At 35.8% G+C, this 13,720-nt stretch overlaps 1 protein-coding gene across 1 annotated transcript in view; it reads left to right on the top strand.

Moving 5' to 3' along the window:
- The window catches only part of BMT2 (base methyltransferase of 25S rRNA 2 homolog), a 94,236-nt gene that overhangs the window by 64,764 nt on the left and 15,752 nt on the right, over nucleotides 1–13,720 (top strand). The window contains exon 4 of the mRNA XM_027574678.2: nucleotides 8,173–8,287. Coding sequence (XP_027430479.1) covers nucleotides 8,173–8,287 — 115 coding nt within the window. The remainder of the gene's footprint in view (nucleotides 1–8,172; nucleotides 8,288–13,720) is intronic.

Below are 13,720 nucleotides of genomic sequence, written 5' to 3'. Positions count from 1 at the left end.
CCCTTCCTTAAAACATCCACCTCATTTCCAAAACCTCTGAGGTTTTATTAATTCTGGTTTTCCATCTTGAGGGCTTTTTTTTTTTTTTCCAAAAATGAAAAAAAAAATAATACCCTTTCAAATCAATACAGAGATCTTTCTTTTCTGCTTCCTCAAAAACAAATGGATGACTTTTAACACCTCAAGAACTGAGAGAGCAAGCATTAAAAAGCAGTAAGACTATAGAGCATTTTAACATGATTAACAAACTTGCCTTAATGGCTAAAAATAGAAAGGGTACCCTAAAACTGCGAAGTAATATTCATTTCAACCATGCATGTAACTTTTATAAAAATGTTTTATAAAAATGTATAAAATGGGTGCCTGAGTGGCTCAGATGGTTGGGCATCTGCCTTTGGCTCAGGTCATGATCCCAAGGTCCTGGGATCAAGCCCCTCATTGGGCTCCCTTCTCAGCGGGGAGCCTGCTTCTCCCTCTACCTCTACTGTTCTCCCTGCTTGTGCTCTCTCATTCTGTCAAATGAAATCTTGAGAAAAAAAATGTATAAAACAAATGTAAGAGTCACATGATTATATTCACTTTTTTTTTATTGAAATATAGTTGACACACAATGTTACATTAGTTTCAGGTGGACAACATAGTGATTTGACAACTCCATACCTTAGGCTGTGCTCACCACAGGTATGCCTACCATCTGTCACCATACAATGCTAGCACAATACCGTTGACTATATATTCCCTATGCTATACCTTTTATCCCTGTGACTTACTCATTTTATAACTGGAAGCCTGTATCTCCCACTGCCGCCCCCCCTTCTTTGGCAACCACCAGTTTGTTTTCTGTGTTTATGGGTCTGTTTCTCGTTTTTGTGTGTTGATTCATTTGCTCTTTAGATTCCACATGTAAATGAAATTGTGAAATTTTTCCTTCTCTTTCTGACTTACTTCACTTGGCATAATATCCTCTAGGTCTATCCATGTTGTGGCAGTTGGCAAGATTTCAGTCTTTTTTATGGTTGAATAATACTCCAGTGTGTGTGTGTGTGTGTGTGTGTGTGTGTGTGTGTGTGTGTACACTCACACATATATACAATTGTATGTATATAAAATATATATGTATTCCATTGTGATTGTGTGTGTGTGTATATATATATATATACACCACATCTTTATCCATTCATCTGCCAATGGACACTGGGTTGCTTCCATATCATGGCTGTTGTAAATAATGCTGCAGTAAACATAGGGGTGCGTATATTTTTTCAAATGTTTTCATTTTCTTTGAGTAAATGCCCAGCAGTGGAATTACTGGGTCATGTGGTATTTCTATTTTTAAATTTTTGAGGAATTTCCATACCGTTTTCCACAGTGGCTGACCCAGTTTGCATTCCCATCAGCAGTGCACAAGGGTTCCTTCTTCTCCACATCTTTGCCAACACTTAGCATTTCTTGTCTTCTTGATTCTAGCCATTTTGGCAAATGTAAATTAATAGCTCACTGTGGTTTTGATTTGCATTTCCTGAATTAGTGATGTTGAACATGTTTTATGTATCTGTATGGTCACCTGTATGTCATCTTTGGAAAAATGTCTACTCTGGTCCTCTGACCATTTTTTAATTGTATTGTTTGGGTTTTTGGTGTTGAGATGTATGCCTGAGGAGACAGATATACAAATGTTGCTAGGACCCATGTCAGAGAGATTACTGCCCATGTTTTCTTTTAGAAATTTTATGGTTTCATGTCTCACATTTAGGTCTTTAATCACTTTTGAGTTTGTGTGTATGGTGTAAGAAAGTTGTCCAGTTCTATTCTTTTGCATGTAGCTTCTGGTTTTGCCATTTATTGAAGAGATGGTCTTTTTTCCATTGTATATTTTTTTCCTTCTTTGTTGTAGATTAATTGACCATTTAGGCTTGCATTGGTTTCTGAACTCTTCTATTGATCTATGTGTCTGATTTTGTGCCAGTACCATACTGTTTTGAGTAGTACAGCTCTGTAGTAGTATATCTTGAAATCTGGGATTCTGATATCTTCAGCTTTTTCTTCTTTCTCAAGATTCTTCGGGGTCTTTTGTGGTTCCATACAAATATTAGTATTATTTGTTCTAGGTCTGTGAAAAATGTTGTTGGTATTTTGACAGGGATTGCATTGAATCTATAGATAGCTTTGGGTAGTATGGACATTTTAACAGCAGTAATTTTTCCATGGGTATGGAATATCTTTCCATTAGTCTGTGTTGTCTTCATTTTCTTTCAGCAGTGTTTTATAGTTTTCAGAGTACAGGTCTTTCCCCTCCTTGGTTAAGTTTATTCCTAGGTATCTTATACTTTTGGGTGCGATGGTAAATGGGATTATTTTCTTAACTTCTTTTTCTGCTACTTTGTTAGTGTGTAGAAACAACCAATTTCTGTGTATTAATTTTGTATCATGAAACTTTACTGAATTCATTTATTCTGGTAGGTTTTTTGGGTTTTTTTTTTTTGGTGTAATCTTTAGGGCTTTTTATTTATACTATCATGGCATCTGCAAATGAGTTTTATACATCTTCCTTACCAAGTTGAATGCTTTTTATTTATTTTCCTCGTGTGATTGCAGTGGCTGGGATTTCCAGTACTATATGTTAAATAAAAGTGGTGAGAGTAGACATCCTTGACTCCTTCCTGATCTTAGAGGAAAAGCTTTCAGTTTTTCCACCATTGAGTATGATGTAAGCTGTGGGTTTTTCATATATGGCTTTTATTATACTGAGGTTTTTCCCCTCCTAAACTGACTTTTTTTGAGAGTTTTTATCACAAACAGATGTTGAGTTTTACAGACGCTTTTCCTGCATCTATTAAGATTTTTATCCTTTTTGTTGTGTTGTATCATGTTGATTTGCAAATATCATAGCATCCTTGCATCCCTGAAATACTTCCCACTTGATCGTGGTGAATGATCCTTTTTTCCAATGGATTATTGAATGCCATGGTTTGTTAATCTTTTATTGAGGATATTTGCATCTATGTTTATCAGCAGTGTTGGCCTATAGTGTTTTATTTTTGTAGTGTCTTTGTCTGGTTTTGGTATCAGGCTGATGTATCTTGGCCTTGTAAAATTAATTTGGGAATCTTTCTTCCTAGTCAAGTTTTTGGAATAGTTTGAAGGGTACAGGTATTAACTTTTCTTTAAATGTTAGTAGAATTCACCTGTGAATCCATCTAGATGGGAGTTTGTTGGGAGTTGTGGTTTTTTTTATAGCTGATCGAATTTCATAACTAAAAAGTCAATGTATTCAGATTTTTCTGTTTTAATCAGTTTTGGAAGATTGTATATTTCTAGGAATTTATGTATTTTTTCTAAATTGTACAGTATTGAGCATATATTTTATAATATAATCTATTATATCTTTCATTTCTGATTTTATTTATTTGAATCCTCTTTTCTTTCTTGATAAAATTGATAAATCTTTAGCCAGACTTGTTTATCTTTTCAAAGAACCAGCTCTTGGTTTTATTGGTGTTTACCTTTGTCAGGTCTCTTTCATTTATTTTTGCTCCAGTCTTTATTATTTCCTTTCTTCTACTAACCTTGACCTTTGTTCTTCTTTTTGTAGTTTAAGGTTAGATTGTTTGAGCTTTTTCTTGTTTCTTGTGGTAAGCCTGTATTATTATAAATTTCCCTTTTAGAACTCCAAAAATTATATGGGCCATTGATGTTTTGTTTTCATTTTTCTCCATGTACCTTTGATTTCTTTATCAACTCATTGGCTGTTCAGTAGCCTATTGTTTAATCTCCACTTGTGTTTTTTCCAGTTTCTTCCTTGTGACTGATCTCTAGTTTCATACCATTGTGGTCAGAAAAGATGTGTGATAGGATTTCAATCTTAAAATTTATTGAGACTTGTTTTGTGGACTAACATCTGATCTGTCCTGGAGAATGTTTCCCATGCACTTGAAAAGAATGTGTATTTTGTTGTTTTGGGATGAAATGTTCTGTGTATATCTCGTAAGTCCATCTTAAGATGGTCTAATGTGTTGCTCACAGACTGTTTTCTTGTTGATTTTCTGCCTGTGTAATCTATCCATTGATGTAGGTAGGGTGTTGTTAAAGTCCTGTTTATGTATTACTCTCAGTTTCTCCATTTATGTCTTGATACTTGCTTTAAGTATTTAGGTCCTCCAATGTTGAGTGCATAGATATTTACAATTTTTATATCCTCTTGTTGGATTGACCCCTTTATCATTGTTGTACCCTTTTTTGTGTTTTGTTATTCTCTGTTTGAAGGTCTACGTTGTCTGATACAAGTATTGCCACCCTGACCTTTTTCCATCCCTGCTTCCATTTGCATGGAATACCTCTTTTCATCCTTTCACTTTCAGTCTGTAAGTCTGAAATGAGTCTCCTCATCCATTTTGCCATCCTTCCTCTTTCAATTGGTGCATTGAGGCCATTTACATTTAACGTAATTATTGATAGGTATGTCCTTATTGTCATTTTGTTAATTTTTTTCCTGTATTTTGTAGTTCTTCGCTTGCTCTACTTGTGACTGAAGACTTTCTATAGTATTACACTTGATTTTCTTTTATCAGCAATGTTTATTGGTTTTGGGTTTGTGGTTACCATGAGGTTCATATAAAGCATCCTAAGTATATCAGTCTTAAGTTGATGGTCACTTAAGTCTGAACACATTTTAAAAGAACTTTTTACTACCCCCTTCCACATTATATATGTTGTCATGTTTTACATCTTTTTTTTTTTATAATATTCTTCTACTTAGGGCCTTTTCCACTTGAAGTCCCTTCAACATTTCTTATAAGGCTGGTTTAGTAATGATAAACTCCTTTAACTTTTATTTGTCTGAGAAACTCCTTCAATTCTGAATGATAATCTTGCTGGCTAGAGTCTTCTTGGTAGGTTTTTTTCCTTTCAGTTCTTTGAATATATCATGCTGCTCTCTTCTCTGTCTTGCAAAGTTTCTGCTGAAAAATCAGTTGATTGCCTTATGGGGTTTCCCTTGTACATCACTTTTTGCTTCTCTCTTGCTCCTTTTCTCTATCTCTAACCTTTAACATTTTAATTACTATGTGTCACAATTTGGACGTCCTTTATATAACCAGCAATGAAGCATGATATTTTTTTAAGTAACATTTATCTATAAGGGGAAAATGATAATACCATAAAAAAATGAGATACCAAGAAATACAAATCCAACAAAAGATATGGGAGACAATTTTAAAAAGGCTAAATAGAGGGAGAACTATGCCATGTCCATGGATTAGAAGACTCAGTATGTTAAAGCTGTGAATTTTCCCGAAATGATCTTTACACTTAGTGTCATGTCAAAAATCCCAGTGGCATATAGTGTATGAAGTTACTATTATACAGCAATTAATGTTAATTAGTTGTAGAAGTGCAGATGACTCTTACAAACAATATTAAATGTCACAAAAGCAAAATATAGTATAAAACTTTGTTTAGGGGCACCTGGGTGTCTCAGTTGGTTAAGCATCTGCCTTTGACTTAGGGATCAAGCCCTGTGTTGGGCTCCCAGCTCAGTGGGAAGCCTGTTTCTCCCTCTCCCTCTGCTCTTCCCCTTGCTCATGCTATGTTTCTCTCTCTCTCAAATAAATAAAATCTTAAAAAAAATTCTCTCTTCCTCTTCCTCTGTACCTCCCCATTGCCCACTCTCATGCACTCTCTCAAAAAAATATATTGTTTAGGCATGTGGTCATAGGTAGTAAGACTATAAAAGGCAATGAAGAGAATGATTACCATGAAAATCAGGATAGTGGCTACAGTTACACAAAGGGATGAAGGATGTCATCAGGGAGGGTCATCCTTCCAGGGTGTAGGCAATGTTTCATTTCTTGACCTGGATGGTAAGTAAACTGTAAATATGTGTTTGATGCAAATAAGTTAAGGAGCTGAACCAAAGAATTTGAAACAGACTGAGGTACATACTGAGAATAAATCCATGATGCTGTTATTGGTGATTGTATCATAATGTTGAATTAACTTGAATGATTTAGAATACTCCATCCAGATAGAAAAATTTACAAGCAGCACTTCTAGGAGACTGTCAGGAATTTGCTAGCCAGTTTACCAGAATCTACTAGTATATATTTTAATATGAGGCAAATTCTGCTTTTACTGTGTTCAGGAAGATCATTACTGGATTAACCACAAAAAAATTCCATCTGTAACATTAACAGCTAACAATTTTGAGCACTTGCCATGTAGCAAATATTGGCCAAGCATTATAAATGCATTATCTTTTAATCCTGGAAATAACTCATAAGTGTGGGTACCATAATTGTCCCCATATTACACAGGTGAAGGACAGAATCAGGTTTTGATCCTCATCTCTCTGATTTCAGAACTCTTGTTCTTAGTCCCTATAATCCTACTTGAGGCTAGGATTATCTAATAGTGTATATGTTATTATTGTTACAGATATTCATTTATTCTAACTGGTTATGATTTGGGTATTCAAATTTGTGTTCAGCAGCAAATGTCAGCTAAATGCCAGGCATTCCTATGGTCCCTATCTACTGGATCTTTTGCTCTGTTTAGCAGCTGGGAACCCATGTCACATAGGTTTGCTGACATCTTTCTTCCTTGGAACCTAGTATATTACGATATTTCAAGTATCACCAAACTTAATTCAACTTTACAGATCTTTTTTTGTTATATGCCTCACCCAAACTACATATTAAGCTGCTTCCTGGGTGGCTGCAGTACTGGAAATTACCTCTTGGAGTGGCTCTTTTCACTGGCAGAGTTGCTAGCTATTCCTTTCAAGAACTGACATCCATCTAGAGGTCATTTTTCAGAGGTATTGAGTCTTTTTACAGATATGGACAATGAAGGCCATCTTGAGTTATTTCCTTATACCCTCATAGCTCTTCTGTTGAGTTCTTAATTAGTTCGTATTGTTTTTATCATATTATACCCTGCCATATACTCTATCAAATGGTGATGGTGGTCATTTCTATAAAATGTTAGGCATCGTGCGCTTCATAAAAAATATAACCCCTATTTATTACATTCCTTTTCTGAAAAAAAAATCAACTTTGTTATTTTGTCTTATACTGCTCAGGAGCTTAATCTTCAGTCTGTAGTTTAACATCTCCCAGTGGATCCAAAGGAAAATGGTAGCCAAGGTGTAAGGAAGAGAAGCTGGAAAGGTTCTCTCTGCCCTTTATACTTCAGAGAACCGAGATTCTATTTTTACCCAATTATTTGCCTATATTTTATTTCCTTTATTTTTCCAATATGTTCTCATAAATTTTTTTAAAGGAAATTATCAAAGGAAATGGAATATGTCTGAACTTTAATTTTATTGCTTTACTATCTGAACAGGCTTGGGTCCAATAAAATCCAGTTTCCTTTATCCTTACTTGCTGCTACATAGATTGATAGTAGTTGTAGGTGACCAACTTTATACAATAGTAGAAAAAAGAAGGTACACAAAACCAGAAATGACTATTTTTGGACATGAGAAAAGCTCTTGCACACAATAAAAATTTTTCATAAGTTTAAAAATACTATTTATGATGTTCTGTTGGTTCCTTTAAATTACTGAGACAAATTGAAGTCCAAGGACATTGTTATATTGACTAATGACATTTGATTTGTGAATGTGTTCTTTTACAAGGACAGTTTTCAAAGTGTGGTCTGGGGATCTGAGACCCTTCCAGGATCTCTGTGGGTGAAAAATTATTTTAATAATACTAAGATGTCATTTGTCTTTATTACTCTTTCTCTCATGAGTGTAGAGTTTTCCAAACTGTATGGCATGTGATGTTACAACAGCCTGTACAGAAAAACCCATATGAGAATTCATCTGTCCTCTATTAAACCACGCATTAAGACACTTGAAAAAATAAAGCAATACCTCACTTTTTATTATCTTTCCAATCTAGACTTTTTATCTTAAAAGTATAATTTACATTTTTAAAACCTACTGCAGCATGTTAAATAAATGAATTAATGTTTTTTCACTACTCAGTTTTAATTTCAAATATGGTACTAAGGTCTTTAGGGCCTTCAGTAATTTTTAAATGTGTAAAGGGGTCTTGAGACCAAAAATTTAGCCAATGATTTTTATGATCTTTTTCTCAAATACTTGAATTTTTGTCTTATACTTGGTTTTATCCTGTAAAAGGTGAACTGAAAATCATCTATTTTTAGGTTGCTACAGACCTCAGGAAAGATCAGATTACTTGATGTTGGCAGCTGCTTTAACCCATTTCTGAAGTTTGAAGAATTTCTAACTGTTGGCATAGACATTGTACCTGCTGTAGAGGTATGCATAGTTCTGTTTTGTTTTGAGGCTTGAAGATCTTACAAAGAAAAAGCATTGTCTTTATAATCCTAAAATAGCAAGTGTTTTCTCTTTGAACAAGTTGGTATGAAATTTCTATTCAAAAGCAAATAAATACTCCATTAAATTTTTGAGCATTTAGTTGACAAATACGGTACTGGTCAAAATCATATTGGTTTTTATTTATTTTGTTTCCTGTTTATCTATTGTTGTAATCAAGAGACTTTAGTAGATTGCAAAGATTTCCAGATAGCTGTAAGGTTTGGGCTTTTTGTTTAAGTATCTTTTTCTGAAGTGTACTGTGATGTAGAGCTGTTATGGAATAATGTCAAGAGTAAAGGCTTTTGAGACAGTTAAAACTTGATTAAATCCCAGCCATTTGTACTTAGTAGGTCAAACTACTTAAAATATTTCCCCTGCTTTTAAAATTAGATTTTTTTTCTTAATGACAAATTCATGTTTGCCATTCTACTTTTGATAAGGCATTAGGCACCAAAATTGTTTACAAATTGTTTTTAATGTTATAAAGAGAATGTGTTACAGTGTAAATTTTTCACTGTGCTACTATATTCCTAGCACCAAGAGTGCCTAGTACATGAAGTACTCATTAACTACATCTTGAATAAAAGAATAGAATCTTATTTCAACCTGGGGTTGCAACTCTGAGCCTGTTCTCTTACCTGTATGATGGGGTTAGTAATGTCTAGTTAAGAAATATTTAAAAACACTTAGCACAGTGCCTGTTACATAGTGAATGCTAAAGAAATGTTTGCCATTCTTACTGAAAAGTTCCAGAGATTGAACTTTCATATGAATCCTTTGATTTTTGATGAAAAAATGCTAACTATTACCATTATCTCTACTTCTGAAAGGTGGACAGATGTTTGCTTTATGGTAAAATAGCTGATCTTAGTTTATCACTGCAAAGAATTCCTGTGCCATCAGGACCTATACTTCTAAAATGCATTTGGTTTTGTAAATGGATTTTCTTCTTTCCTCAAGACACACATTAGAGATATCCTTTAGGGACTGCCTGAAATGTAACCATTTGATCTAAACTTTGGGGTCAAATAAATATTAAATTTGTTTATATAGAGAGCCATAAACCTTAAACTGTAGTCATTGGGGAAGGCCAAAGAACTTCTTTATATAAGTTCAGTAGTAGAATCAGAATGCTATAACTAATTTTAAAACAGAGACTTTCACTTCCAGCGAAGATGGAGTAACAAGGACCAGATTGATCTTTCCTCTACCTAAAGCAACAAAAAGTAGACAAAATATAATTTACAAGACATTGAATATCAGATGATAAAGGACGATGATCACTGAAAGACTAAAAACAAATGAGTTGAGCCCTACTATTGCACCAGTGTATGGCCTTCAAAGAGTTTCTAGGACATGACAGAGAGGGAATCCCAGGCAAAGCCCAGCTGATTCCCTGAGTTGTGGAGGTAGAGCTGAGAGTCCTAAACCAAGGCAGCTAGGGTTCAGAGAACAGAGTACTAATTATGTGATAGCTGGAGGCACAGTCCTTCTTGAGTACTCAGCTGAGTACTGGTCAGTACATGACATGTGTGAGAAAACTACATGAGACTCGAACTGCACTAGAAAGGAGTCAAGGTTATAGTGCCTGGCACTTATATAGGATGAAAATAGTACCTGTTCCCATCAGCCATACTAAAAACCTAAACAATCACAGTGCATTAAGTATGAGTACACAGAAGAGTCTTACCTAAGTACTAGAAAATATTTAGCCTTAGACTGAACAGTGGTCTAGTTCCACCTAACAAATCTTAGAAGACCCAAAAAGATCAAAGTGTCTCCAGGTAATTTAACTACATCCCAGAACAAAGCTCAAGAATATTCATAGCAATACAATACCATCCAGCACCCAAAAAGGTAAAAATCCATGTTAGACATCCAATAAAGAAATAACCAGCCATAATCAACAAAGACCAACCCTGAACTGACATAGATGTTAAAATTAGGAAACAAGGACATAAAATAGACACAGCATGACTGTATTCTGTATGTACAAAAAGTTTAGAGACCTAGAACATACTTAAAAATACCAAATCTGGGGTGCCTGGGTGGCTCAGTTGGTTAAGCAACTGCCTTCGGCTCAGGTCATGATCCTGGAGTCCCGGGATTGAGTCCCGCATCGGGCTCCCTGCTCAGCGGGGAGTCTGCTTCTCCCTCGGACCCTCTTCCCTCTCATGCTCTCTATCTCTCATTCTCTCTCTCTCAAATAAATAAATAAAATCTTTAAATAAAAATAAAGATACCAAATCTAACTTCTAGGGATGGATAATACCACGTAGGATACGAAACACATTCTAGATGGAATTAAGCACATTAGGTATTGCAGAAGAAAAGTTAAATTGAAGATATGACAATAGAAACTATCCAAAATTAAATATGAAAATAATTTTTTAAGTTGGAAGAACATCAGTGAGCAATGAGATATCAAGTGGCCAAATACAAGCATAATTGGAGTCCCTCCCAGAAGGCAGTGAGATTAAATAACGTCCTAAAATTTTCCAAATTTGATAAAAGCTAAAAATTCACAAGTCCAACAAGCTCAACAAACCCACAAGCTCAAGAAACAAAATTACACCAAGGGACATGGTAATCAATCCCCCCGCAACACATACACAAAATCAAAACACAGTGATAAAGAGAAATTCTTAAAAGGAACCAGATTTTTTTAAAGAAGACATGTTAAAATACTGAAAGATAATTTGTCACCAAGCAAAAATATCTTTCAAAAATAAAGACAAAATATTTTTCAGACATTCAAAATCTTCAAGGATTCACCATCTGCCAATTTACATTTCAAGAAATGTTAAGGAAGAAGTGCTTCAACCAGGTGGAAATACATATCTACACAAAATGATAAAGAACATAGTTATAAAAAAATGTAGTTTTCTTTATTATTTAAACTCTAGAAGACAACTGGCCATTATTATGGGTTGAATTCTGTCCTGTTCCTCCTTGGAAAGATATGTTGGAGTCTGACTCCTGGTACGTTACTTTATTTGGAGATAGGGTCTTTACAGAGATAATAGTTAAAATGAGGTCATTAGGGTGGGTCCTTATTCAATATGATTGTAATATTCTTCTATAGAAAGGAGAAATCCTGGCTTAGAAAAATACACACACGCAGGGAAAATGTCATGCAAAAGCAGAGGGGTTCTACAAGCCAAAGACCACGAAGATTGCCAACAACCAGTAGCTAGAATAAAGGCATGAGTAGATTTTCCTTCACAGCCCTCAAAATGACCAATCCTGTAGACACCTTGATCTCAGACTTTTAGCCTCTAGAACTGTGACAAAATACATTCTGTTTAAGCCACCCAATTTGCAGTATTCTGTTATAGCAGTCTTAGCAAACTAATACATCCATTTAAACAAGAATAATATGGAGTGTGGTTTATAAGTAAAAAAAAAAAAAAAAATGTATGACAGTAATAGCACAAAGGATGAAATTAGAGAAATGGAAATATATGCTATTTTAAGGGCATTGTTATATATGAAGTGGTGAAATACTTGAAGGTAGACTATTAGTTAAAGATACACATTAAATCCTAAAGCAACCACTGAAATAAGAGTTAAGGCTAATAAGCCAATAGGGGTGATAAGATAAAATCATAAATTCATTTAATTCAAAAGATGGGAGAAAGAAGACAAAGGCTATAATGAAGAGATAGGACAAACAAAATAAGTATAGATTTAAACCTTAGTGTATCGATAATTACATTAAATAGGCTGCAGTCTTGATCCCCTGGCTGTGGAGGCCAAGGGAGCCATCTATTCCTTGTTCTTTGGCACTGTAATAGTGTCACCCAGAAAGGAGCTCAAACCCCCTGTCTGGCATCTGTTTTTGCATCTGCTGCCAGGGTACATCACTGCATCCCTGACTCTGGTGCCCAGTAAGGCTTACACTCATGGGTCCCACAGAACTATAATCAATGAAGAAAGTTCCTTAATAGCTCTGCCCTCTAGGGCACTGCAAGAGGCATCAGACCTAGGAGCTCAGGCTTCCTGTGAAGGAAGATTATTAGCTAAGCATCATGACTACAGACTGAGTGGCAAACTTCTAATTAAACACACATCTTGGGTCTGACTATAATCCTTTCCAGAGACTTCTGTGGGTGGGCCCTATCTTTGAGCTCACTCTCTGCTGTGCTCCCAAGTGCCAGTGCCTAGAGGGGAGCTGTACATGAATCTGGTGCCCCAGTTTTTGTAGGTGCCTTCAGGGAGCACCCCTTCATCACCTGGCTCTGGTGCTGGGATAGGGGGTGGAGGACTAGCATTCCTGGGCCCCATAGGGCTGTAGCACTTGGAGAGATTTTTTTCTTGGCAGACTAGCAGGCTACTACCCTCAGGGCACTGCACAGACAACAGACTGAGGCACACTCCCCAGTCTTTCTGTGAAGGAGGCATCTTTGCTTGGTCTGGGGCTTTGGCCTTAGTGACCTCCTTCAGCTTTGGCACACATTTAGTGTCATACAAAGCTGCTCTCAAGGAACATAGGCTCAGGACACCATCTTGCATTCTCCATTTGCCTTGCTCCACCTCATTACTATCACCCAAAAAAGACCTTATACACTTGTCTGGAGCCCTGATCACTTTGCCACCCAGGGATACCTCCAGATGGCCTGGTTCTTATGGCCAGTGGAGGCTTACATTTGTGGTCCCACAGGACTGTAATATATTTACATACTTTTAAAAGCTGATGCCTGGAGGTCTGGCTTCTAGTCAGTTTCAATCTAGGTACTGAGATCATCCCCCACCAGGATGCTGACAGGTCTTGGCACATCCCCAACTACTGGAAGCTATTAAAAATGTAATAGGCTGCTTGGACAAGCATAAAGGTTTGAAAGACAACCAAGAACTGAGACAGAGTTGAATAACAAGTTTCATCTCCTACACGAGGCCACTCCTTCAAGACTGGAAGAGGCTGTGGTGTCATCTGCTATAGAAACCAACACAGAGAGTCAAGTAAAATGAAGAAAGAGGGGAATGTGTTCCAAATGGAAAGAAAAGAAAAAAGATAAAACTTAAAGGGAAAAAAATTAATGAAATAGAGATAAGTGATTTACCTAATAAGGAATTCAAAGTAATGGTCATGAAGATGCTTACAAAACTGGAGAGAAGAATGAATTAACAGTGAGAACTTCAACAAAGAGATGGAAAATATGAGAAGGTACCAAGTAGAAGTCAGAGAGCTGAAAAATATAACTGATCTGAAAAATACACTAGAGGCCTAGTTCAACATGAGACTAGAAGCAGCAGAAGCATCAGTCAACATAAAGACAACACAGAGCAGCAAAAAAGAATGGAAAATGGAGAAAATATTAAAAGCAGCAAGCAAAAAACAACTTACTGCATACAAATGAACTCCCATAAATC

The sequence above is a fragment of the Zalophus californianus genome, chromosome 12, assembly GCF_009762305.2.
Source record: "Zalophus californianus isolate mZalCal1 chromosome 12, mZalCal1.pri.v2, whole genome shotgun sequence".
NCBI lineage: Eukaryota > Metazoa > Chordata > Mammalia > Carnivora > Otariidae > Zalophus > Zalophus californianus.
This window is presented reverse-complemented; position numbering and strand designations above follow the sequence as displayed.